Source organism: Chamaea fasciata, unplaced genomic scaffold (genome assembly GCF_029207755.1).
Source record: "Chamaea fasciata isolate MVZ Bird 193981 ecotype frontalis unplaced genomic scaffold, bChaFas1.0.hap1 SCAF_3, whole genome shotgun sequence".
Lineage (NCBI taxonomy): Eukaryota > Metazoa > Chordata > Aves > Passeriformes > Sylviidae > Chamaea > Chamaea fasciata.
In genome coordinates this window covers 22680283-22705605 of record NW_027094088.1, presented here as the reverse complement: position 1 = coordinate 22705605, position 25323 = coordinate 22680283, and the positions used below count along the sequence as shown (strand labels likewise).

Genomic DNA, 25323 nt, shown 5'->3' with positions numbered 1-25323 from the left:
GATTCTGTTTCACCTGGAAAGCATATTTGACAGATGTAGCCCCAGGAGATAAAAGACAAAACTGGAATAAACAGATTACTTTTCTCCTCAAGCAACAGGCACAACACTACAACCTATTTAACAGAAAATAAATCTGTTCTCAAATACCTGCAGGTGCTGCTTTTTTGCATAACTTCTGCTCTGTGATATCCTGATAACTTGCAAAATCCATCATTGCTGTAGACAATGGGCCAATCCACGATCTGGGCATTACCCAAGACAAAATTAGTATCTGTTTGAAAAAACACATCAGTTAGACATTAGTCAAAGCTATGGTTGCATTAGAGGAAATACTCATTTCAGAACCCAATCCCAGTTGCTTCACTCCCTGCACAATTTTCCCAGATATCACTCCCACTGCAGTCAACAGGATTATTCCGGATTTTAAGTAAATTTTTATTTTTAAAGAAGTGTTAATTACTCAGACAGAGCATAAATAGCACATGATGGTAAAATTCAACTCTTGGCTGAGAACAGATCCACCAAACTGTTTCCCTCTGTGCCACATGCACTGATCCAACACAACACTCCATTTGAATGGGAAGCCTCTCACAGGTGGGCAAAGCAACACCTGAGCAAAAGCTCTCCTCCCTGAATGCAGACACAGTGACTCCTCCAACACTGCCCTCACTGCTGGCCACACAAGCTCAAACACTTGTGTACAGCACAGCACCCCAAGCAGGACACCAAAAACTAGGCTAGCAACTACACCAGCAGAAGGAACTCCTTGTTTGCAATACAAACCAGAAGGAGTTTCAGTCAGTACGAGGAAACAAACTAAGCAGGATTCACGCCTCCATTCTTGCTGGAGCTGTGTGTGCCACATTTTTTACGACTGCCAACTCAAACCCACACCTGTGCCAAGACAGACAGCAGTGCTGCTCCCTGGGCATTGGCAGGCAGCAGGAGATGGTGGCTCCTGTCACAGCTGCAAAAACCCTTTGGCTTTTGAAAGAAAGTCTGGGCAGTCACATGAGATCAAGAGGCACTCATTTTTAAGGAGAGCCTTTACGGGAGTTCACCGCACTGTCTGCTTTTCAGTGTCTACTCCCAGCTGCTCGCACATCCGTAGTTTAGTTTGTTTCAATTTCCACTTTCAAAATCTTTCACCCCAAACTTCAAGTGGGTTTAAATAAAGTAGTCCTGTAGCTAGCTAAATCCACTGCCCAATTCCACAAGCATGATTAAGTGTGTTTTTATACTCTCTTTCAGGTGAAATTCACCAGTAATAAAACTTCAGAATATTTTAGCTTTATTTCTCATAGCCTCTTTTATATACCATGGGTTTTGCTTAGTTGAAGCACTTTTTCCCCAAAACAATACATCTCTTTTATCCCTTCCTATGAATTAGTAAACCAAGTAATTTCTCACTGCTAAAGCAAGTGATTTTGAGTGTCTTATTATAAACACTACATTAGAGTGTGTTAGGATATTTTAAAATTTCATCAGGAAGTACAAAAAATGACCAAAAAAAAAGGCAAATACAAATGTTAGGCCAGGTCCTGCCCTGATCTGAATGGTGTTATTTCACACATGAATTGCTTAAGAATTGCTTCTCACAGCCTTCCCTTCTCAAAAGGAAACTTTCCCATCTCTCCACTACCTTAAACCTTATTGTCTTCAGATAAATAATCTCTTGGGTTTTTTTCATTAAAAGCTATATAGGACACATTTCTGATAACCATCACTGTGATAATCCTACTTTATCTAGCTTTGCAAGGCTTCTGTGAGTAACAAAAATGCTCTCGTGTCCTATTTACAGGTGAAAACAGAGCCCTAAATCCATAAGGGAATTTAAGCTCCAAAAGGTGAGACTGCAACAGTCTAGTCCCTAGATGCCCAGCTTTCAAAGACTTGGGAGCTGGAAGCTCTGTGAGCACTGTTGGAGAGGAGAACTGAAGAACTTTATCACAGCAAATAGAAATCTGACCAAGTTAAACCACAGAAAACAATGAAAAAGGGGAATATTTTAAGGCTGGGGTTTTTTCCCCTTTCCTATGTGTGTTACAATAACTAATATTTTAACATAAGCCCAGTTCTCACAGATAATACTCAATTCTTTGTCATTATTGCAGGAGCTGAAGAATAACTTTCCCACTTATGCTTTGGCCCGGCAAAGCCCGATATTTTTGGACTGGCAGTTTCCAAAGGATGCATAGAGAGCATGCACACATTTCTCTCCCACAACAGCAGTTTGGACATTCTCCTAGAAGATGTAGGCTGCCTTAAGGCAGTGAAAGCTCAACCATTATTTCAGCTCTTGAATGACTGTTCTAATCATCAAGCTACCACAGTGACTAGATGTCAACATCCTCACTATGTGAGTTTTTAAGTCAGTATGACTTGCCTGTTGTATTTTATGCACCCCTATTAGTCAACACTGGGTGAGCCTCTCCAGCATGTAGGGGTACAGTGTTTCATGAGAGTCCAGGCTGGGTTTAGTTGTGAGTTAGAAGCAAGCTGAGGGATCTTTACTCCATAAAGCTTTAAAGGAAAAATTTTGCACAACTATAAAACCAAAGAATAAGTCAGAGATTTGGATGATCCTACTGTTTCATAAGTGTCTCTCCCTTCCAGCTGATTCCAATTTCATGCATCTTGACCTTTCTTTGATCTGGGCCTTACGTAGCTGACAAACACACCTCATTTCTTCAGAAGTGTCTCTGACAAGTGTTTTTCCTGTGTGAACGCTGGCAAGACACAGCATAAAATAACAACTCCCACTTATAACTTCACTGCATGGCTTGTTCCGGCAGACAACCCAGAGGTAGAAGGGCTGTCCTCATTGCTATCATTTACATTCAATTGCATTGACATCCCTGACAATGTGCTGCTTGGGGACAGCTCATAATCTGTTAAAATTTTTTCCTAACATAAGAAAATACTGAATAACATCCAGTGAGGCAAATACTGCCATTTCATCTGCAGGGACACAGGGTCCCAGAGGCCAGGAAACAGCTGTGGCTTTGTTACACAACAAGCATGAGGGATGCTCTAGTGAACTCTGAGTATCACAGAGCAGAGACTCTTGGGGACTCACACGTGGGTCACCAAGGCCAGGAAAGGAGTTGTCCAGGGGAAGACCATGAAGAAATCCACTATTAAATTCTCTTCAAAGACAGGGACAAAATGGACATGTAATAGCAGAAATATCAAAACTATTTAGTGACTTGAAGCACCTCTTTGAAAGGACTCCATGAACTCCACTACCTGAAAATCAGTTTATATCACAATGGCAACTGAGTCAGCAGTATTGCTTGGCCCAAGAAGAAGCTGGCCCATCTTATGAGCTCCAAGAAAACCTGAGCTAGAACTGGAAAGGGCAGGCTCATATAAAAGACCTGGACTTCTGGCTTGTGTTGCATTTGGCACAACCTGAGCAAGAGCATTGGGAGGCAAGGAAATATGCAGAGGTACAGCATGGAGCACAACGTGCTGCAGAAACACAAGTAAGAGCTGTAGCATCACAAAGGCAGCGCAATTACTTGCATGAGTAGGGCAGGCTTCTGCAGCATGGATCACTTTGTGAAGTGCATCACTTCATATTTTCTAGCCTGCATTTTCCCCAGGTTAGTTCTGCTCGCTGCAGTATACCCACGTCAGCATCTATACACTCAAATGTCAGATCCAGTTTGGGTAATCACTTTAAAGTACACATGGCCACTTAAAAGCAACAAGAAACTCCTTCCAAAATGTAAGAATGAATTTCACTCAGTCACTGAAACCAGTACTTTCCTCCACTCAGAAAACAGACCATCACAGAAGAATCAGAAAATGTCTCTCTAAATAACCTTGGTCCTTTAAACAGTAACAACCACAAGTGTCCAGAGCAGTCATCTTACCAAAACTACTCGATCTACTGAATCCTACCGCTACATTTAGTACTTTGTTTAACCAAAACTGGCCATCAGCTTCCAAAATTCCTGTAGATAAGCTGCACTCACAGAATTTATCTGGCCAGGACTAACTCACTGTGGAGTCACCTCCTCGCATGAGCAAGGAGCAAGTTACTGAAATGTTTCCTCCGTACTATTCATTGCCCTGCACAGCTGCATATTCACTCCCACTGTATCCCAGCCTCTCCTGTAACATGGATCTTGCCAAGCTGAGACCCCCCCACCTCTTTCCAGAGGCCAGCACACCAGTTCCACTCTCCCTGCCCCACCAGTGATGCACAGGTCCTCTTCTGGGACACACTGGCAGAAGGTTAGAGACCAACAGCCAAACATATTCCCACAGCACTGCCAGACACATTCCCACACTGAAGGTGTTCCCTCTTTGCACAGAGGAAGCTGAGGGAAAACTTCTGCCCAGGCAGGTGTAGTGCAGACCTGGGTAATTTGGGTCAGTCAAATCCCCCAGGGTGCTTGGGTTTGTGTAGTGCACAAATGTGATTTAAATACATTAATGTATTTTCCCACAGTCATCGTACAAATACAACACTCAAAAGGTTTGTTCCCAGTTTATTCCCCTCTCAGGAAAAGGAGAACCAGGCTCAGCATGGTGGGGAGATCTGCTCCTCACCAAATGGGAAGGGGAGAGGGAGGGGATTGCCCTCTTCATTCCAGACCACAGCCTCCCTCATGCTGGGCAATGACAGCCCTGGTTATTGAGACCAGTAGGTCTTTTTTTATCCTGTCTCAAACTCTTCCCATGGATCTTTAGAGGAGCAAACCCAGTTCTTCAGCATTACCAAGCACCAACCACTTCTACAGCAGAACTAAAAGAACTGCACATCACACGTGTCTCCTACCCTACCCATGGAACAGGGGTGGAGGATACACAGAGCAGCAGAGATGCTGTGTCACAGCCAGTGTAAGAAATGTGCAGCAGGCAAAAATCATGTGCCATTGTCAAAGCAGCAAAGATTGTATCATACAGCTTAAGGACAAGGGACAAATGGTATTTACAAACTTGTGACTTTGCATAACAAACAGCATCATTTGGATACTGGGGAGAAAAGAGGTTGCTTCATTCCTGTCTAATTTCTTCCCAGAGCATAGAAATCAAATATTGTATATAAGTAGGCCTGTCAAAATTGCTAACAAAGGATAGGTATGTTTGAATTTTTGCTCATGTTTCGTCTTAGCTTTGAAAAAAAAAAAAAAAAGTAAACCAGAAGCATTTAGTCACACTGATTAGTTACATTGTTCAAATGTAACTTCTGAGATGAAAATATGGCCCTAAGTCAGTACAAATAAGTCACACTGAATTTCAAGTACTTATTCAATCCTTTTTTTACACACATGGGATTCAAGACTTGCACTTCAGGGAACAAACACATTTTCATCCTAACAGAAGTGGTGTAACTGCAGTCAAAGCAAGTACAGACCTGCTCAAACGACAGAAAGACTATTCATATGGTAGAATAAAATAAATAGGAATAATTCTGCTCTCCCACCCACATCCTCCTGTGGAAGTCAGTAGTGCTACATGAATACTCACATTCACTCAGTTATCTCCTTGTATTCATTCCTACAGTGGAAGTGGTTCAGTGTTTAAATATCCCATTAAACAACTAGATCTCTCTATAGAATAAAGATACAGTGCCCTCAAAATTATCCATCCTCGAGGTCAAAATTTTTAAGCTCACTGTAATACAAAAAACATAAACCCCTACAGATAGGTTCATTTGGGCTGTTTTATAAAAGTTTTATATAACTACTTATTTAATTTTCAAAACAAAATGCATATAAAAGTTTCTTGGCTGCTAGAGCATGAACACGATTCCCTAAATACAGACATTCCATGTTTATTCAAACATGACTTACACTGGCATGTGTGTACCAGAGCAAAGTGCAAGTGCAGGTTGAAAAGAATTATTAAAAAATTTATATCATCGTTCTTTCAACAAATAACGAGACTCCAACTAAAGCAACAACTTCAAGTGAGTCACTTTAAATCATTACAGAAAATGAATGCTAATTGCAGCCAGCAGAATAGACAAAAAACTATCTTTTCCATCTCAACATCCTTACTTTGCATTGTTACAGAAAATACCTCACCATGGCATCTACCATGAGTAAAGTTTAAATTGAAAATAATGCATCATTCTAACAGCTATAAAATCTTCATAATTATCAATATTTTTTAAAATAAAACAAATTACTGCAAAATAACAAAATAAGAAGAGCTGAAATGGCACCAAAATTGTGCCAAAGGTGTCATATGTATTTTATGGATAGCATGATTTGTCACCTTTCCTTGAAGCACTATCCATACTGAGAAGCTAAAAAAAATCCAACACAACCCCCCCAAAAATAAACACTAAAACACAAATCCCACAATATTTACACATATGTGACGTTAGAGTGAGACAATTAGATGATTTTCAGAAATGAGAAAGTTCCTCAGTTGGTAACAGTCAGACATTGCACCACTCTTATTAAAGGACAAAAACACTGTTTAGCAGTGAGACTTCATCATTCAGCTGTTATGGGGGTTTGTTTTCCCATCCCATATGATCTGAGCACTAACCCAGAAAAAGGCATGCTTTAGTTGCATCGATTATGAGTCTCTTTAGTTTAAAGAACCCATTTGATTTACTGATTATAGCCTTAAAAGTGTTTGAGACAAGACCTAACTCCCTGTTCACTTTTTTCTATGAGTTACAAAAATGCATTAACCAATTCTCCAATGAATGGGTTTCATTAAGATTTGTTTTACAATCTTGCTCTAGGATTTAATGTGAAACTGGATTGATACATTGAATTATCACAGAAGAACTTATTGAGCTTTCAGAACATTAATTTTAAAGCACATTACCTGTCATCTCTGTGCTGTACATTTTTTTCCTTACTATCTATAAAAGTAATTTTAACAAAATTAGGTCGTACATTTCTAAATGCGTAAAGGCACACATTCAAAACTAGACTTCTAGCCTAGTAAAAGCCAGCAGAAAAAAAAATTACATTCAATTCCAGTGATACTGAGAAAAAAAGATTGTCAATAATGAACAGGTATTTCAAGGTACTGGCCAACTGTATGAAAAGCATGCATGAAAATTTGTGTGTCTCCACTGTTGTTAACATGGGAAAGAAGGAAGATCAGGAAGCAATAAAACCCTTTGCTTTATTCTCTTAGGGAAAATGTCCTTAACACAGAACCTACAAGCTGTCCTCTTGCAGTTTCTGAAGGTCTGCTGTTTTCATTCCTCATTCTCCATTAAGTTTCCTCTGCATTTCTCTCTGGCTGAACACAAAACCAGTCTTTTCAGTTTCGGAAGTGTTTACAATAAAGCTAATTTCTCTCCTAGGTTCTGATGATGGTATAAGGTTAGCATGCCCAGGATGCAAAATGTTTATTGTACTGGGACTTTATAGCCTGTAATGAAAGCAGTGCCATAGATCATGCAAATGTCTCTCATACTCAAGATCTATCTCTGAAGGTGCTTTTTCTTTCTCTCTACAGGGAACTCTGCATTCTTCATCAAAAGATGCAGGTTTCCTTCCATAACTGATGTCTCCTTAGAGTGTTCCCAGGGATTCTGTGAAAGGAAAATTAAATTCACACAAGCCTTCCGCCTTCTAACTTCCCCTTCTTCTAACCTCCTTATTTTGTCCATAAATCAGAAAAGTACCTGTGACTTCCATTGAAATTCCAAAGCCATGTAAACACAGGACTTACTTTTGCCATTCTTATACATGCACAATTATCACACATCTCAATGAGAATTATGACCAAGAAAGGATTGAAGAATACAGCTGACATTTACATAAATCAAAAACTGTTTTTGTCTACAGATATTGATAAATCATTGCAATATCACAAATAACCTCTACAATAAGCTGCACCAGTTGAATTGGGTGCCCTGGCCGTGATCCAGGTTTGTAACTGTTATTATTACTGTGCTTGTATACTGTGGATGTATTACATTACCAAGAAAAAACATTAATATCACATTAGCAGTAACCATAAGGGGTTAGTGATTCTTTATATACTGCACTGTGTTACAGCATGGGCTCATTTTCTGTCCCACTGGGTGTTCTGGTCTTTAAATATTTCAATGCTTCAAAGAAATTTTTATCAACCAACCACTGCATGCAACATTTATTTTTCTAGCTCTGCTTGGCTAGTATAGAAACAGATTTTAAACATTAAATACAAGATGATCAGAATTATGCTATTCCTCATTTCAAAGAGGAATAAGCTCACACTTCATCCAGAAGGCTTTTGTGTGAGAAGAAATCACAGGGGACCAGACAAGGTCCACAGGTCTAGGAAGATGACACGTTACATGTTCTTTCCTGTGTGTGTGTGTTACCCTAAGGCCATCCCACCCTCTCTTTACTCCAGTGAGAAGGAAATGCTTTGCAGCTCTAACCCTAGCACAGCTCTTTTGGCAGGCATTCAGTGCATGAGAACTTGTCTCAGTTGATTTGCAGCCTGTGAAGAAGCTCTCACTCCTGATAATTCTGAAGTAGACGATTCAGACCAAAGGAGTTGGAGGTGAGTCTTGCTGCAGAAGGTGTGCTATAAACATGAGCCAAATTTTAACCTTAATGGAAAAAACCCTGAACATGCATGCCTATGTATGGCTACTACCTCTAGCCATAGAATGTGCATCAGCTCACCAGTCCCACATCTAACACGAAAGGTTGTCCAAGGAATCCTTTGTTAAAACTACAGGTAAAATAATGGTGGAATCAGTGCCGTCCTTAGAGCAATGCTTGCAAAAGATGCTGCATGCCCATTCCTTTGTTATCACCATACAGCCCCTTTCACTGAATTAACACCCCCTGCCCCAAAACACACTTTCCTCAGTCCACCTATGACTGATGACACTCATATAATGTACATGTCCCTTCACATGAAGCACTTAGTACATTATCTCTGTTCAATGACAAAATTCCTCTCTTTTCCAAGGGAATCCTCTCCAAATTAGGAACATTCCTATATTTGTATCAACGTAATATCTGTTGGCACTACTCAACTTGCTTGCATGTGCCAGCAAATACAGGCTTGACAGCAAGCCCAAGGTTTATTTGGCAAATCCCAAATGGCGTAGATAGTTTCATTGTGGGTCACATTACTACCCAATTGAACAAAACCAAGAAAGGAGAGCCAAACCTCAAGCTTTATGGGCCCATTTAAGCGCTCATCCTGTGGGCATCCCAAATCATCTCAATGGCCAAGTAGGCAGGACAAGACAAGACGGGCAACAAGGAACTGGCATGTTTCCATACTGCCCCCGTGCTGGTCAGCATAGCCCTGCCTCAGCACGAGAGAAAGGAGTCTATCCTTGTCTCTTCAAACACATGAAGGTTAGAAAAACTGATTCATCCCACACTGGTATGTGACAGCACCACATTTACAGCAAAGCTGGATTGGGTCCAGCAAAAACTTGAAGGCACGTCACAGAAGAAATAGGCTTCTAAACCTGAATCACTTACCTAAGCTTAGCCTAGTATGTCTGAACTGTGCATCATTTCCTACCAAGCTTAATCTAAAAACTTGTATTGATTCCAGTCCTCAGGACTTGCTGAGCATTTGGAAATGGAGTGCTGTCATTCTACCTGTGCTGTCTGGCACCATGCTCTGTTATGACACCTTCTTAATAATGGGGGAAGAGAAGAACAAACAGAGCATAGCTTCTGCTGCATGATTCCTCCCATTTCCAAGCCTCAACTGATTTATTGAATCGAGGCTTTGGCACTGAAAGCCAAAAGAGGAAATTGGTTTTTAATGAAGAAAATAATCTACAAAGTCGAGACCGGTTTGAGAAAAACCTTCAATAACTGTTGTTGGAAGATTAGAGAAGCAGCCTGAATGTGATGACATGCAACATTCATTTTAAAATACATTAATAAAAATAAGAGGGCAAGATTCGGAGAGTAATTTTTTCAGGAATGCAGTCTCCAGCTCCCTTCCTTCTACAGGAAAGTTGCAGAGAGAAATAACCTATAAAAAGAGCCTCACAATTCTGTGTGAAAATATGGTTTTATCAAAGGCTAGTTCGCCAATAGTACTGCCTAATTAAAAAAAAATTGAAAATCATTCTTGGCATCATTTGAGTTTTTAGCTGCTTATCAAGAGGGTTAATTGTCTTCGCCTTATCAGAACAAACTGACCATGTTTTTAATTAATTAACTCGTCTTGTCTTCAGAAGAAGCTTGATCCTGCATATGCCCAACCATACTACAAGTTCTTAATCCCTGAAGTAACCACATTGAAGTCCGTAGAAGCAGTGAAAATGGCACAACTTAGGCTCGGGGCTTTAAAAGAAATGCACATGCCTAGGTTAAACAAATCCATGAAAGCTTACACGGTCGCCGGCTTACAGAGGGAGCAGCTTTTGGTAAGTCCCTAAGTGAAAGAATCTGGATAGCATTAATATATATTTGCATGCAATTGTGAAATTCGAGGCATTTTCCACTCCACAGTTTTTTCCAAGAGACAGACCTGGTTACAGTGCACAAGGAGAAAAAAAGAAATATCTGCCCTCAGCCCTCAAAATGGCAAACTCTCTCCTCACTTATGACAAACCTTCCCTTGCAACTCGGGCAGGCAGCCCTGGCCGATGCCCCCGCACCGGGCTCTCCCTGCCCAGGGACCATCTTGAATCCCCGCACCTCCTCCCGGTCCGGAGCCGCTCCCCGGACGCCCCGAGCCCCCCGCCCCGGCCCGGGCGCTGCCGCCGCTCGCCCCCGGGGCGCGGATCCCGGCCCGCCGCTGCCGGCGGGGCTCGCCGGGCGCCCGCCGTGCCGGCGCACCTGCAGCCCGAGCCCCGCCGACCGGGCCGGGGGCTCTCGGCAGGACTTGGGCGGCGCAGCCGGCACCGGCTCCGGCACCTGGATTCGCCGCTTCTGCGGAGCCGCCCGGCAGCGGCCGGGGCTTGGCGCCCCGCACCCGGCGCCGTCTCCGTCGAGGACGCGGCGGGCTCCTTGGGGCCGGCGGGAGGCGGCCCCCGGTGCCCCCTTACCGTTGGACCTTCGCACGATGTTCTCCAGGAACGTGTTCTGAGGCGCCACCAGCCCTCGCCTTCCCCCGGCCATAGTCGCTCTGCGGGAGCGCAGCGCGGCGCGGAGGCTCCGCTCAGGGCCGCGCCGACCCGCGCTCTGCCTCGCCGCCGCCCGCCCGCCCCGCGCGCCTCATGCCTCCGCCGGGACCGGCACCCGCGGCTGTGCGGCACCGCCGCCGCCGCCTCCCGCGCACCGCAGCCCCGCGCCGCCGCCGCCGCCGCCGGACCGCCCCGCAGCGACCCCCGCCGGCCGCCGCCGCGCCGCAACGCCGGGGCTGCAGCGCCATCGTCTGGGGCCGGCGCCGCGCCGCCGGCCCCGGGAGCGCTCGGCCCGTCCGTCCGCGGAGGACCGCGCCTGCCGCCGGCCTCTCCCCCCCGCTCAGGGGCGGCTCGACCCCTCGCTGGCGCGCCCCGGGGGATGAGAAACGCGGAGTGCTTAAAGACCGCTGACAAACTCCCGGCGGCTGCTTCTCTCTATGGCCGGAGGCATCGCCATACCCCAACCCGGGTGGGTCGCCGCGAAGCTCCGGAGCCTTTGCTAGCCGCCCTCATCCCGGCTCACGCTTTACGCTTCCCTAGGATGATTTCCGTTAAAAGGCTATTTAGTATTATGTGGTCAAACTGCTTAACAGCTCCGTGAAAGCAGCGAGACAAACTGTTTAAATGACCTGACTTTGACAGGTCTTGAATTGAGAATCCAATATTTAACTGACATCGTTTTCATTCAGAGATTAATCGACTTTGTTCTTCCCCCCTACTACCAATCTATCAGTTAATGGAAAATACTTAGATCTTATAAATGTAGAAGGCGTATTTTTTCTTGCTGGCCCTGGCATTTACTTGCTGTAATGCCTCATTAAGTGTAACACCTTCAGGCTCCACAACTCAAGGCATATTGGAGACATGAGTATGTTTCTGCATGTTCATGTGCTTGAGGAAAAGCTATTTCTCACAGCACGAGCAAATAAAATATGACAAACACGATGGCCTGTGTCACCTGGGATTTTAACCACCACCACTGTTGCCACAGAATTCTGGCACTGCCCAGCTTGCTCTCTCCTGGGTAAGGCTCGGGCCAGGACCACAGCACAGCCAGGAACCACAGCCAGCTCCAGCACAGCCAGGCACATGATCCAGTCCAGCCACACAGCTGTGGCCAAACGCTGACTGTGACACAACACTGCCTAAAAAGTCTGATCTCGCTGCCACCACCCTCCTGCCTCCCACAGCATTTTTAAGGGTGTGAGACTCGAGGGGTGAAGGCAGGTGACAATTTCATTGCAGCAGGAGCTACAGATGAAGTCCCCGAGCATCCTGGTGCCGGCACTTCCTCACACAGCCAGCCACCTGGGAAACTCCTAGAGCCCCCCCTGGGCCAGCCCAGCTGCCAGGCAGGAGTTAGCTGAACCGCAGAAGCCTCTTTTAAACTGGTGATTATCTGTGCGCTGGACACCTGTGTTTGCTGCCGGAGAGGCAGGTTAGGAGAAAAAAAAAATCAAGTGCCTAAAGCTGCAAAAAGACCACGAACTCTCCCTGAAATGTTGGCGTTTAAAAGAGCCCATTGAAGCATTTATTTGCATCTTTACACATCTCAGTATTCCTAACAACCATCCATCCAAAGACCCCAGCTTATTTAGTTGCTGCTAGCTTCAGCAGCACAGGCCAAACTTAAGAGATTCTAAACTCTCTGACAAAATTGTAAATGTAGCCTATGACACTGAATTTACACAACTGCTAACAACCAAGACTGAGGTCTGGAAAACTGGGATGCAGAGTAGTGTTTCATTATTCCTCAAAGCCACTGTGCCAGAGAAATAAGTGCAGAAACAAGAAATCTTAGCTTCTGCTGGGCTCTGCAGGAATAGCTGTGACTTAGGAGGCACCTGGCAGCTGACGTACATTACAGGAATTTTGAGGCCTTTAAAGGAAAAAAGGTTTTAAACTGAATCAGCAAGTACACAGAAGTGGGAACAAGGTGACATAAGAGTAAGAAATTGAAGGCTTTTTTCTGAAACTCCGTGAAGTGTGGGCTGGCTGCAGTTCATGTTGCACTGTGTGGTCCAGTCTCTGATTACCTAATTTTTCAGTGTCATGCGTAATCCTACAGGTTTCATGTCAAAGGTATTATCTTATCTGCACTGGGTTTACATCTACCCTGTAACATTGCACGTGTCCACCAAGCTGCTCCATCACTCCCCTCCTTAGCAAAACAAGATGGAAAAACACCCTTGTAGGTCAAGAGAAGGCAGGTTACTAAAGGAAAAGAAAAAAGAAGTGTGCACACAAGCAAAGGAAAAAAACCAAAGATTTTATTATTTATTTCCCATCAGTGAGTGATGTCTTGCCACTTCCCAGGAGGCAGGGCTTCAGCACACACAGTGGTTGCTCCGGAGGATAAACACTGTAAATAACAAATGTCCCTCCTCCCTCCTCCTTTTCTTAGCTTCTGTATCTGAGCAGGCATCACATGGTATGAAATATCCCTTTGGTCAGTGGGTCAGCTATCCTGGTTATGCCCCCTCCCAAGATTTTGCCCACCCCCAGCCTCCCAGTGAGGGGAAGATGATGGAGTGACAGCGCTGCTGCTGTGCCAGCACTGCTCAGCAGCAGCCAAAATGCTGGTGTCTTATGGGCACCTTTACAGCTGCCACTGCACAGCACAACTCTGGGGGCTGCCTGGGGAAAATGAACTCCATCTCTGCTAGACCCAATAACAAATGGAAGATTTCTCCTTTATCTCCTACCTCCTTTAGATTTTTCTCCCCCTTGCAAAATATGATTCTTGCTGGGAGTATGAATTTTACACCACTAGAGCAGAGGGACACTGTGATAATGTTTTACTGTGATTATTCTGAATTCTATACTCATTTTCTCACCATCACTGGTAAATTTTGCAAATGATATAGAGCTGAAGGTAATACCCCACTTGAAGCAGCACACATATGCTGTCCGACTTCATTTCCAGTGGATTCTCCAGCTATCATTTTTTTTTTGGAAGTTGAAAACTGGAGTTGCTTAATTTGCGTGTTTGCTAAAGCCTACTGGACAGAACTAAATACCGAACACTTTCATTTAAGGCTAATATAAAAGCTTGCTATAGAAGACATTCAGCTGTCTTGCATTATGCTACTCCTTCAGCCTGTTCTCTCCTGAACAAGGCCCTAGGTCAGGACATGTACTATCAATCAATCCAGTAAGTGACCATCCCTTGGCTGCAGAGCCTTAACCTCCTGTTCCATGGTCGCACTGAGCAGCTGCTGCTGCAAAAGGGACAGATTTGCCTTCATCTAAACTGTGCACATTTCTGACCACACGGAATTGAAAACTAGCCTGAAAAGGGCAGCTAAGACACCTCCCTCTTTGGCAGCAGCCTGTGTTTGCATCAACCTATTTTCTAACATGGCTGTCAACTTCCAGTGTTCATACACATAAACAACTTGAAAACATCAGTCCCAAGAATTAGTTTGTGGGAAGGTCATTTAACCCCATAGCATCTATGAAATTAAAACACTGGAACTGGACAGAGCTCACTTCTTTCACTTTGTGACATGGTTCACCCCTGAGAGACACTAAGGCAACTTTAAAAACTTTCCCTTTGTCAGCCATTAGAGTCTCCTGGCAATCTGTTCCAAAGTTTAACAAACCTTGTGAGAAAGTTTTTCCTAAAATGTCAGTAAGCGATCTGGTCTTTGAAGCCAGCAAAAACTCTTCCTTCTGCAGTCACAAAAATCACCAACCCTTTTGCAAGTTTTCAAACACATGAAAAGTTGCTGTAGTGCTCATCTGTCAGCTCTTGCTGCCTCACAGTCTGGACAAACCCAGTTCCTACAAAGTTGCAAAAAGCTTCTGCTGTTAGACTCTGCCAGTACTTTGGGACTTGTTATTTCACTGCCACAGCAGCAAATGGGTAAAGAAACATGGTAGTTAAGGACATCTCATAGGCTAAGAATTTAGCTAGTTTATATTGAAAAGAACTGGTTTATTTAAGGTCTTTTTGATTTCTTCTTTGTTTTGCACACTTCTTTTTGCTCTTTGTAAAAAATAAACTGTCAAAAATAAGAATCATAATACAGCTATAACAAACCACCACCAACTCTGAAAATAAAAAGAGCATTCAATCTTTAAATTGAGTTCAATTTGTATACTACCATTTGGCTTTTGATAAGCTGTCAAAATAAAATACATTAATTGACAGAATAAAAAATTACAGAAGGTAATACACAAGTTACACTGCCATAAGATACTAAACAAAAAAAAATTCAGAATTCCAACTAATATGGAGAAACAATTATAACTTTATTTATTTATTTTTACATTCAAATCAATAAAGCAGTCGTTATTGTACAAATTCTTACCCCCAAAGGAATGCAGGAAAAGGCCTCCAGTTAAGTAATAACATCCATGAATACTGATTTGCTTATGATTAACCTTATTTGTTATCTTGTGGGAAGAGCAATGAGAAACAAAAGTACTTACAACTAAGGTAAGACAGTAGTTTAGCAAGCACACGTGTCCACCAAAAGGAAAGAATTTGAGAAGATATCTATGCAACTTACTGAAATGGTTCAACTTGTTTCTACTCTATCTCAAGACACTGGTAAAGTTCAGCCTGAGGTTTGTAAAGGTCCAATTATTTCTGGAGTCTAAAATAAACTTGAAGAAACACTCAGTTGTACAGCAGATTGTAGACCTGGGAACCGAGGTATGTTAGTATTTCCAAGGAACCACAACAAATTTGTCAAAGAATAAATATTGACACTTTTCTAGTTTTGGAATTACTGAATTTCCTCCAGACTTCTTATGGGTAACAATTGCAGGAAAATAACTAAAAAAATCCAATGTTCTGAGAGGAAGAAAAAAAAAATCTCAAAATAAAACTGATGAGGCAGTACACAGCCAGTTTTTATTTATACATCTAACATTTGGAGTGTGGGCTAACAGGGAGGAACTGTTCCTTCTTAAAGAACACCTCAAAAGGGCATAGAAATTCTTCCCCAGTTGGACAGCATGTCCATCTCCATTTATTTCAACAGGAGGAAGCATCCTGGATTTCCAGAGTTAGGGAGGGAAAAAAATAAACCCCCCAGAACCCAACATAAAAAAAGTCCCTACACATCTTGTTTGGGACAACAGCTACTATCACCTTTCCCCTCACTGCGGCTGTGTCTATTCAATACTCTTGGCTCAACCCTGTCCTGACATGGCCACAGTCTCTCCCAGCCTCAGAGCGGAGGCAGTGACTTGCTGGTGCTGTTACTCAGAGCAGGGATAGAAAATACCCATTTGGTTCCAGGTTTGGCGGGATTTTTTTCATTAATACTTCTACTGTGTATTTCACTGACCTCATTTTTCCTGTGTCTCTCCATCAATATAAAACACGGCAAAATTAAGCAGTTTGGATGCAGTTTGCTTGAATTCTAACAGAATGCACGGCCCTGCTAAGTAATTGTAACAAATAATTTTATTTGCATGCCCTGTCCACAATAAGCCTAGCAACCCATAGTTCTGGGCGATTGTTTTTTGTAAAGTAGCAAGCAGCTCTGCAGGTTCAGTTACTGCATTGTTACTAATTGCATCTTTATCTCTCAATTGTTGTCTAGTAGTCTCTAATATAACAATATTTTTTAAAGCCACTTTTAATCCCGTGTTTTCATTATATACTGTCCAAAGAATAAAACTGAAAATTAGATGGTTTAGGCCCAGATTCAGAAAAATAATTCCTAGCTAGGAATATGCTTGTGCTAGCTAGTAGATCCTCTTTTTATTTTTTTTTTTCTGTGTATTATACTCTAAAGCATTTTCCAGGAATGTAATAATACAAAGAATTCCTAAACAATACTGAGTCAGACTCCCCAGATTATAATATAACCTAAACTCTTTGGTAAATTGAAAAAGCCCAACAGTGTTAAAAGCCTCATTGTTTTCTGGACAGAAGCATCCTACCAGTGAGGCCGACAGTGGTAAAGGCACTGCTAGTGTTTCTTTCCAAGCAGACTCTGCAAGAAACACACCTTAAACAGTACCCAGCATAAAACTGTCCTCAGCATAGTGAATAAGTTTCCTGCACAGAACTTATAATTTATAGGTTTTGGCTAACCTGTACTCAGAAATCCTGCTTTGAAGTCACATATTCAAAAATTTCGTACATTAAGACTTTACCATACCAGTTCCTTGTACTTTTTCAGCTATGGAAGATGTTATCAACAGCCAGAAATCAACTTCTCCTCAAAAAAAATCCTTAGAATAGAGAATGAAAAAAAAAAGCAGACTAAACTCTTCTCACTTTATTTCATATTTTTCCTTAGTTTAGCATTTCATCACATATTTCCCACTTACTAATGTCAACAGGCTGCATTACTCACAGTATTTGCTTTTTGTGTAGACAAAACTTCGTTGCATTCTTTAACACTGGAAGGGAAAAGCAGAAGTAGCCAAACAACTGAGGAGCATAAATCTAGGAGGGAGGGAGGGAGAGAGGTTGGTATTGTAACTAGCTTAGTACCACCATTTTTTTCATTTTAAATTTAAATAAAGTGATAACAAACTTTCTCATTCTAACAAGTGTCTTATTGTTATCTCCAGCAATTCACTGAGAAAATAAAAATTACTAATTTTCTAAATTTGATCATATCTTAAAAGCAGATTTTTACAGTCTTTATCAGCACTGGACTCATATTTATACTTAGTACTAGTAACACATGAGCTATTGATTTTCATAAACACTTGCGTACTTGCTGGGGGGGAGGTTTGCCTTTTCTAATTTTGGTTAATTTTTTTTTTACAATACAAGTAGAATGGGATTCTTTTTTTTGCTTCCACCTATTATTGTGAAGCAAAGACTGCTACCAGTTAATTAATGCAAAAACTTCTATGTAAAGTCACACAGTACAGAGAAGTATCAGGACATTCTTTTAGAATATCTAGACCTATTTGCAGCTACCAAATTAAAACACAGCATGTGGCAGATGGGAAGGCGAAATTAGGGAAGGAGTGGATGGGGTAATAATACACTTATTAGAAGTGTATGTTTACACAATAAACATCAGCAGAACATCCTATATCAAAAATGCCCTTGCCAATTCTGCAGTATCCATAGGGAGGGATCTCTGGCAGTGGGCTCAGATTGTGACTCTGAAACTTGGGTCATCTCTTTGGTTTTCTAGAACAATATGTGTCTAACACAACTGGACCTTAGAACAGGCTCCCAGACTAAAACATATTTCAAGTTTTAATTAGTTTAATTTAACTGAGGATAAAAGCCACCTTCACTAAAACAGATGTCATTTAGATGGAATATACTGTACTATATAAGAGCAGGTGAAAACATCATCTCCAGCGATAAGAGAATTTGAAGCACTGGCTGTGAAGCTGAATGGGTGTTTTTCTAAAAAATGTGTGGAAACCAACACCAGCAAGGTCCTAGTGGTACCCAACATTTTCACCCTGAAGCTGTGTAGGCATGAGCTTTTGTTTTTCCTCTCAGTTTAACAAACACTCCAGCAGACATTCTGCAAAGAGTTCATTCTTCCCAAGGACAATTTTGCTACTGTAGATTGACCCTTTATGTACTGATCCATACCCTTAAATGCAAAATTGCAGGTTTCAGTTTTATATTTATCTAGTCATATTTGCCTCACACAGGAGAAGAGAGAACATCATTCCTGAAAGCACTGTATAATACAACTTGAAGAGCCAGATACAGCCTTATTGATTTGTTTGTTGTTGAGCTGCTGGTTTTTTTTAACAGGATACTTCCAAGAGAACCATTTGTACTCCTAGAAAATTCCAGTGAAAGGGTATTATAATAACAATTTCCATGTGGAAAAATATATCTTACTTATAAGAGAAAAATTTCATTAATGATTATATTTTTGCTGCTTGCAACTCCATCTTGGAGATATTCTGAAAATGGAACCTGTTGCTGATCTTTCCTAAACTGTTTATCTGAACTGTGGATCATGACATGAGCCAAACAGTAGTTACAGCAGGAAAAGATGTGACACTTAAATAGCAGTAATGTTTTGATATCTACACTGTGCAGCAACACTGACCTTCAAAATCCAGCACAGCTCCATAACACAGGTACTTCTAAGAGAGAGTGTATACTTTTCTAAAGAAACAAGACAGAAAGCAGAAATACAAACTCTTGTAATACATCAGGGACCTTCTTTTGGTCCTAGACAGTGTTATTGTCCACTTACACCTGCCTCCTCCTTTCCCCCATCTTCCCCCACCAAGAAGCCAGGTAGGATAAGCTGTGGGGGACAAAATTTTGCAGAAGGTGTTAGTATGCTACAGTATAAAATGCTTTGACAGTCCAAGGCCTACAACATACAGCAAAAAAAGCTGCCACTCCTGGTTACTACACCACTCCTTACACCTTTTTTCCACATGTAAAAATACATCATCTTCATCAAGTAAAATTCTTAACGTTTGGTTCTTTCAGATTCCCAAGATTATTCCTGCAATAACACCATCTTAAATGGATGGGCAGCATAGGGTTACAGTAATTTTACATAATTTGTCCATGTTACCATAAAGGAAACTGATGTTTCCTTTATTCTCCCTTCATTTTCCTTTCCTAATTGGAAATGTAATTTCTGATTACATACACTGGCTGGATCCTAAACAAACAGTAAGCTGCTTGGGGTAAAGTTCTCTCTTTTTCAATATTCAGCACACAACAACGGTAACATAGCAGAGCATTTTCTTTTTTTTTATTCTAGTATGTTTTAAAGAACACATCTCAACAAAATGAGTGCTAGGCACTATTAACTGAAGGAGAAAATCTTGCACAGTGTATTCCTTTTGTGATGTTGCTTCATAGAAGGAAAAGGAGGAGAGATCCACAGGAGAGAGCACAAACATCATTAACTCACAGCAAATGGCTACCTCTTCAAGTTATCACAGCAACAGACACCCTGACAAGAAAGACTAAAGCATAAGTTTAGCAGTTTCCCCAGCTGCATGGAATCAAAGCACTTGCTTTGCATTTAAAAAAACAAACAAAACCCCTCCCAAACCACAACAAACAAATGCACAAAAAAGTAAACACCATGCAGGAGAATCAAACTACATTTCTTACAGAAGTCCAACAGCTCTAAGTATCAATTAGGTGACCTCTGCTTTCTGCTGAACAGTCTTGTGAAAACTAGTTTAGGTAACTGTGCAAAAGTGAAACAGGGCAAAGTAAAAGCACACTAGCTTACCAAAACAATATCTTTTTCCCTTCTGTGGGAAACAATTGGCCCTAAAACCAAATTATTTGTTAAGAGATGCTACCATTTCAACCAGGCATACAAGATCTTCATACACAGTCTGAGAATCTTCACTGACAATGCTGAATGTCAATGCTCTGATTCAAAGACATGCTGCCAGTTATTACCAAAATTTCCTTTAAAGCAGGTATGCAAAAATGTAAGTGGTTAAATGGTATCTGTAAAGTGACTTTCTGAAATGACCTGTTGTCCTGAGTTGCCTATATAACACAAGATTAAGCCAGCTACACTCAGGCTTTTCCCACAGTGTCATAATCAACTAGACACAGAACCTCTTTACTCTTTGCAAACAGTACAGCTCACCAGATATTTAGATTAACTGAAGAGAAATGTAACAATGATACTGAAAGGGTTGAGCAGGAACATCTGTCTCTCCTGTCAAGAAAAAGAAAAAAAATAATTTATTTTTAAGGAAAAAAATATAATCATACAGCGTCAGTAAAATTCACTAGTAGGAAGTCACTGAAACAAGTCTACAAATACATAAAGGTGAAACAAAAGTTTTCACAACACATCCATAGGAATAAGAATTCTTTTTAAAAGATACCAAGCTTTACACTTCAGAGTAAAAATCTTTAGAAGACCAAGAATAGGCTTCTTGCCAACACAGAATGGAGATTATGGCACAGGTTCCAAGATGAGTTCCTCTCTAGAACTGTCAGGATCAAAGCACTGGGCAAGATGGATGTTAGCACTAACCCATTATGCTCGTTCCTGAACAAGCCTTCCTACAGTGCAACAAATAATTTATTTCAAAATACTATTTTTAACAGAGTGCCAAGTCCTAACATTCCCCACTCCATTCAATGTATCTACCACTAACACTGTACAACACAGTCTGAGTCTCACATTTTGGCAAAGGTTTCAGAAGGGCATGACATACCTGGTCACAGGCATTTAATCAGGAAGAAGTGTCTACAACTGCTGAAGTCCTCAGACTTCTCCAAGGAAATGCAACATGACATTCTCCATCTTCCAAGAATAAGTTACCAGCTGTCCTGATGCAGAAGATTTCCATTCAGATCTGCTAAGCAGATCACTCTTGAAACCTATAACTGGAAGACAGCACTACAAAAAGAAAGAAAACAAAGAAAAAAAATCTCAGCTGGGGGATATTAACTGTAGAAAGGCAGTTAGCAAATGCTTTGCTGGTTCATTTTAATGGCCAGTTATAGAACAAATTTTTCCTAATTTCTGCCTTCAAACATTAAGACTACAATTCAAAAATACTAATAAGTGCTAGCTTGAGACTGAAGGCCTGATTTTTTAGAGCTGTAGAAAATCCACCATCTTCCAGTGGTTCCACTAAAATGTGAAGTCTTTGGACAATTCAAGAATGTTGAATGAAACACAGCAACAACCATCAGTATAAAAGAACTAATAAATCTCAACTTGTCCACTCTAAGCCTCCCACTTACCACCCAGCAGGCCTAGTTGTGTTTAATATAAAAGAAACACAGCACTTGACAGATGACACCCATATATTTCCCAGGAGAGGCGTGAACAGACTCCTAGCAGTGTAATTTATCTGAAATTACCTTGATCCCAGGCATGCTTTTCTTAATGTGTTTACGACAACAAAGAGCTTACTTTTCTTTATGGAGCAATTATAAACCTTCGCACTAAAGCACAAGTTTCCAGGCTGGATGTTGCCAAAAGGTTTCCATGGCCATCCCATTTTCTTTGGGTTTCACACAACACACATCATCTACCTATAATTTTTTTCCGGAGAAGCATCACAAATCTGTTGACCTGTTTCTAAAAATATTTAAAGACACAGATTTTGCAAAGCAAAATTCCCAAGACAGGAAACTGTCAAAATGCTCTTTCCAAAAAACCTGAAAGCATGATACTGTCACCATAAGATAAAAAGGGCAAACATGTGATCTGCAATACTTTCCCTGACCTAGAATTTAATGAGTTAGAATTTTCATAGGTGAGATGGGCATAACATACAACAGCATCCGAAGAGCAACAAAGCTGGTGAAGGGTCTGGAGCACGAATTTTATGAGGAGAAACTGAGTGGGCTGGGGTTGTTTAGCCAGGAAAGAAGGAGGCTGAGGAGAATAGTCATGGCTGTCTACAACTGCCTGAAAGGAAGCTGTAGCAAGGTGGGGATTGGTCTCCTCTCACAGGTAGTAATAGATAGGATGAGAGAAAACAGCCTCAAGTTGCACCAGAAGAGGTTTAAATTGGATATTTGGAAAACTTTCTTCACAGAAAGAGTTGTCAGGCATTGGAACAGGCTGCCCAGGAAAGCAGTGGAGTCACCATCCCTGGCAGTATTTAAAAGAAGCGTGGCACTTAGGGTTGTGGTTTAGTGATGGACTTGGCCGTGCTGGGTTAATGGTTGGACTCAATTTTAGAGGCAATTTCCATCCTAAATGAATCTATAGCAATATAGGCACATTAAAACCTAGTTTTAAGAATTCAGTTTCTTCTGAATAAACAGTCTTTACTTCCCCCTAGCTCACCACTCAACAGTTAATACTGTCATTAACCCCCACTGTAAGAGAATAATAAGCAGGAGTCCACACTCCAAAGAGAGTCTGGTTTTAAGCAATGAATTCCAAGAACCCACACTAACAAAAATTTCAAGAGGCCTCAACCCTGTGTGGAGTATCCTGAGAAGCCATGTAGGTTTTAAGCTGAGTAAATTAATGGCTAGGGAAAGCTGTTTCCTTTTGAGCTTCTGTTTCTACTTTTTAGCAATTTCACTAAAAGAGAAGAGGCAACTGCTTCACCTTCCTTGTCTGCAACTTGTTCATTCCCAAATTCCCTTCCCCTCTGTTGCAATCCACTTTGTACTCCAAGGACCCCTGCCCTCCTGCCCAAACGCAAACCTTCCCCCTAACACTAGGACTTGGGAAATACATTTCAAGAAGAAAGGCATAACCCCCAAGAATGAAAAACTGATAGGCTCATAAAGAGAATCTTCAGATTGGGCCGATTTGCACCTTCTGAATGTATCAGTTGCTTTGCTGCCCTCTAGGGATTGCATTCAGAAACAAAAATTATAAATAAGGACACAGAGAAGAAAGGATATACAGGAGACAACATAAAGCAAGGAGAGGTTGTGGATGCCCCATCCCTGGAAGTGTCCAGGGCCAGGTTGGATGGGGCTCTGAGAAACCTGATTTAGTGAGTGGCATCCTTGCCCTTGGCAAGGGTTTGGAACTAGATGATATTCAAGGTCCCTTCCAACCCAACCCATGCTGTGATTCTATGCGCTAATATTAATCTAAGATAATTCCTTATGCATAGTTTCTATAACAAATGCAGGACCAATCTCACAAATAACTACCTGATTATCATGTCACATCTCATGCAGAAGCACCCATGTCACTGAATGTGACAGAGGAACTGTGGTGAGAGGGATAAAAAAACCCCAACCAAACAAAAAAATTACAACAGAAGACAAGAGAAGGACAAGACAAGAATCCAAGAGAACAAATAGTCCAAAGCAAGCCAACTTCCAGACTGCATGGGGGAAAAAAAAAAAAATTACATGCATCTGCTAATATCTAAGCGCTTGACTAAGTGAAACTATTATTTGTAGTACTTGCCCCTTTTATTGTAACCTCCAAAATGTAGTTTTATCAGCAGCCATGCAAACAACAGAAACAGAAAAGGTCAAGCTCTTCAGACAGTTATCCTCCAAGCCATGCTGCAAGGAATCTTTCTTCCTTTCAGGTGGTTACTTTCATGACACCTGTAAGCACTTAGCATTCCTGAAAGCTGGAACAGCTTACTAAAACTTCCAGTAGTTTTTATCAGTAGTTAAGAACTGTCCGACAAGTGCAGTCATAGTGCCGCACATATGCCCAAATTTCACATCCATAGAAAATAAAGATTAAAAGCCTCAAATAGATGACTGTAGGAGAACTTAAACAACAAATCCTAATGTCCTGCAAGTTTTCATATTGATTTTGTGCCTTAAAAGCACAAACATTGGTTCAAGATTTTCCTGTGGCTCTGGTATTTCAGTGGTTTCTTATTGTGAGTTCTTTTGTGTACATTAAACTGTCAGTCAACCACCATTTCTCCTACCTTCTCCTTGCTAATCTTTCTGTCCAGCTCTTGAAAAAACAGCAAACATAAAGAAGTCACAGCTTGTTTACCCCCATTTGTGATAGCCATCTGCCAAAAATTGTCAAAAAAACAGTTTTTTAAAGACCACAAAATTCCCAAAGCAGGAAGTCTTGACAATATTTTCCTGACATATTCTAGGAAGTATATATACACCAAAGATTTTTCAAAGGTATATAATTTGACCATAATGGGCTGCTTTCAAGGCAAGTATCAAGAAACAGCAAACACGACTAACTACATCATACAATCCTACAATAAGGCACTATGAACACTTAAAAGCCGTAAGTATGGACAGAAGTAGTCATCTCCCCTTTCTCTCACCGTAGGAAAGCAGCTGCACTGCTCCTGCTAGCACTCCTCAATCAACCAACCAGCTTGGGGTAGAGAGCCACCAGGGCAGAGTTTGGGAAGAATTGTTGGGATGTGACAAAGGGTAATGGATCGTGTCAAACACTCTTAGCTGGAACGCGAGACTTTAGTTCGATATTAGCAATTTAAGTTTATGCTCTTTTCCCTACATCTGCAAATCAGACCGACAAGTTATCACTGCATCATTAAAACCACCCATCACATATATTAAAATATAGCTACAAGAACATTAAATGCATTTGCATAGAACAAACCAGACTAATAATGCATCTCCAGATGAAGCAGCAAGACTGTTCTCACATTGTAACTCAGCCTCGGTCTGGACTCTGTCTCGGGGTTTTTTTACCTCATAAAACGTGAACATTTGAGATAAACTGGATGGTAACACCGCAGCTCTTGGTAACGCACCGGAATTGCACTAAACAGGTAAATAAATCGATCACTTTTTGCATTGAGGAAGCAAAACCAGCACGGGTTCGCACGCACCGTGTGATTTCAGCGGCGTGACAGCACCAGCCTTCCCCGCCGGGGCCCGGCCCCGAGGCGGCCGCCCTGACCCCGCTCGGCGGCCTCGGGCCGGCCCC

At 41.7% G+C, this 25323-nt stretch overlaps 1 protein-coding gene and 1 long non-coding RNA gene across 5 annotated transcripts in view; both read right to left on the bottom strand.

Annotated features, from left to right (window-relative positions):
• KCNH1 (potassium voltage-gated channel subfamily H member 1) overlaps nt 1-11097 on the bottom strand; it is a 177294-nt gene extending 166197 nt beyond the window's left edge. For all 3 annotated transcript variants that reach the window (XM_066178346.1, XM_066178347.1, XM_066178349.1), the window contains exons 1-2: nt 10961-11097; nt 148-271 (exon numbers count right to left, since the gene is read on the bottom strand). In XM_066178346.1, coding sequence (XP_066034443.1) covers nt 148-271; nt 10961-11033 — 197 coding nt within the window. In that variant the 5' untranslated portion in view covers nt 11034-11097. The remainder of the gene's footprint in view (nt 1-147; nt 272-10960) is intronic.
• A 4177-nt stretch (nt 11098-15274) lies between these two features.
• On the bottom strand, nt 15275-25322 carry LOC136286593 (uncharacterized). 2 transcript variants are annotated; one of them, XR_010719951.1, is made up of 3 exons: nt 25226-25322; nt 21161-21345; nt 15275-20652 (listed from the first exon to the last, which is right to left on the bottom strand). It is a non-coding gene; the product is annotated as an uncharacterized lncRNA (long non-coding RNA). The 2 variants fall into 2 exon arrangements; XR_010719950.1 differs by lacking the exon at nt 25226-25322 and having other exon boundaries at nt 21161-23170.
• Nucleotide 25323: the final 1 nt, after the last annotated feature.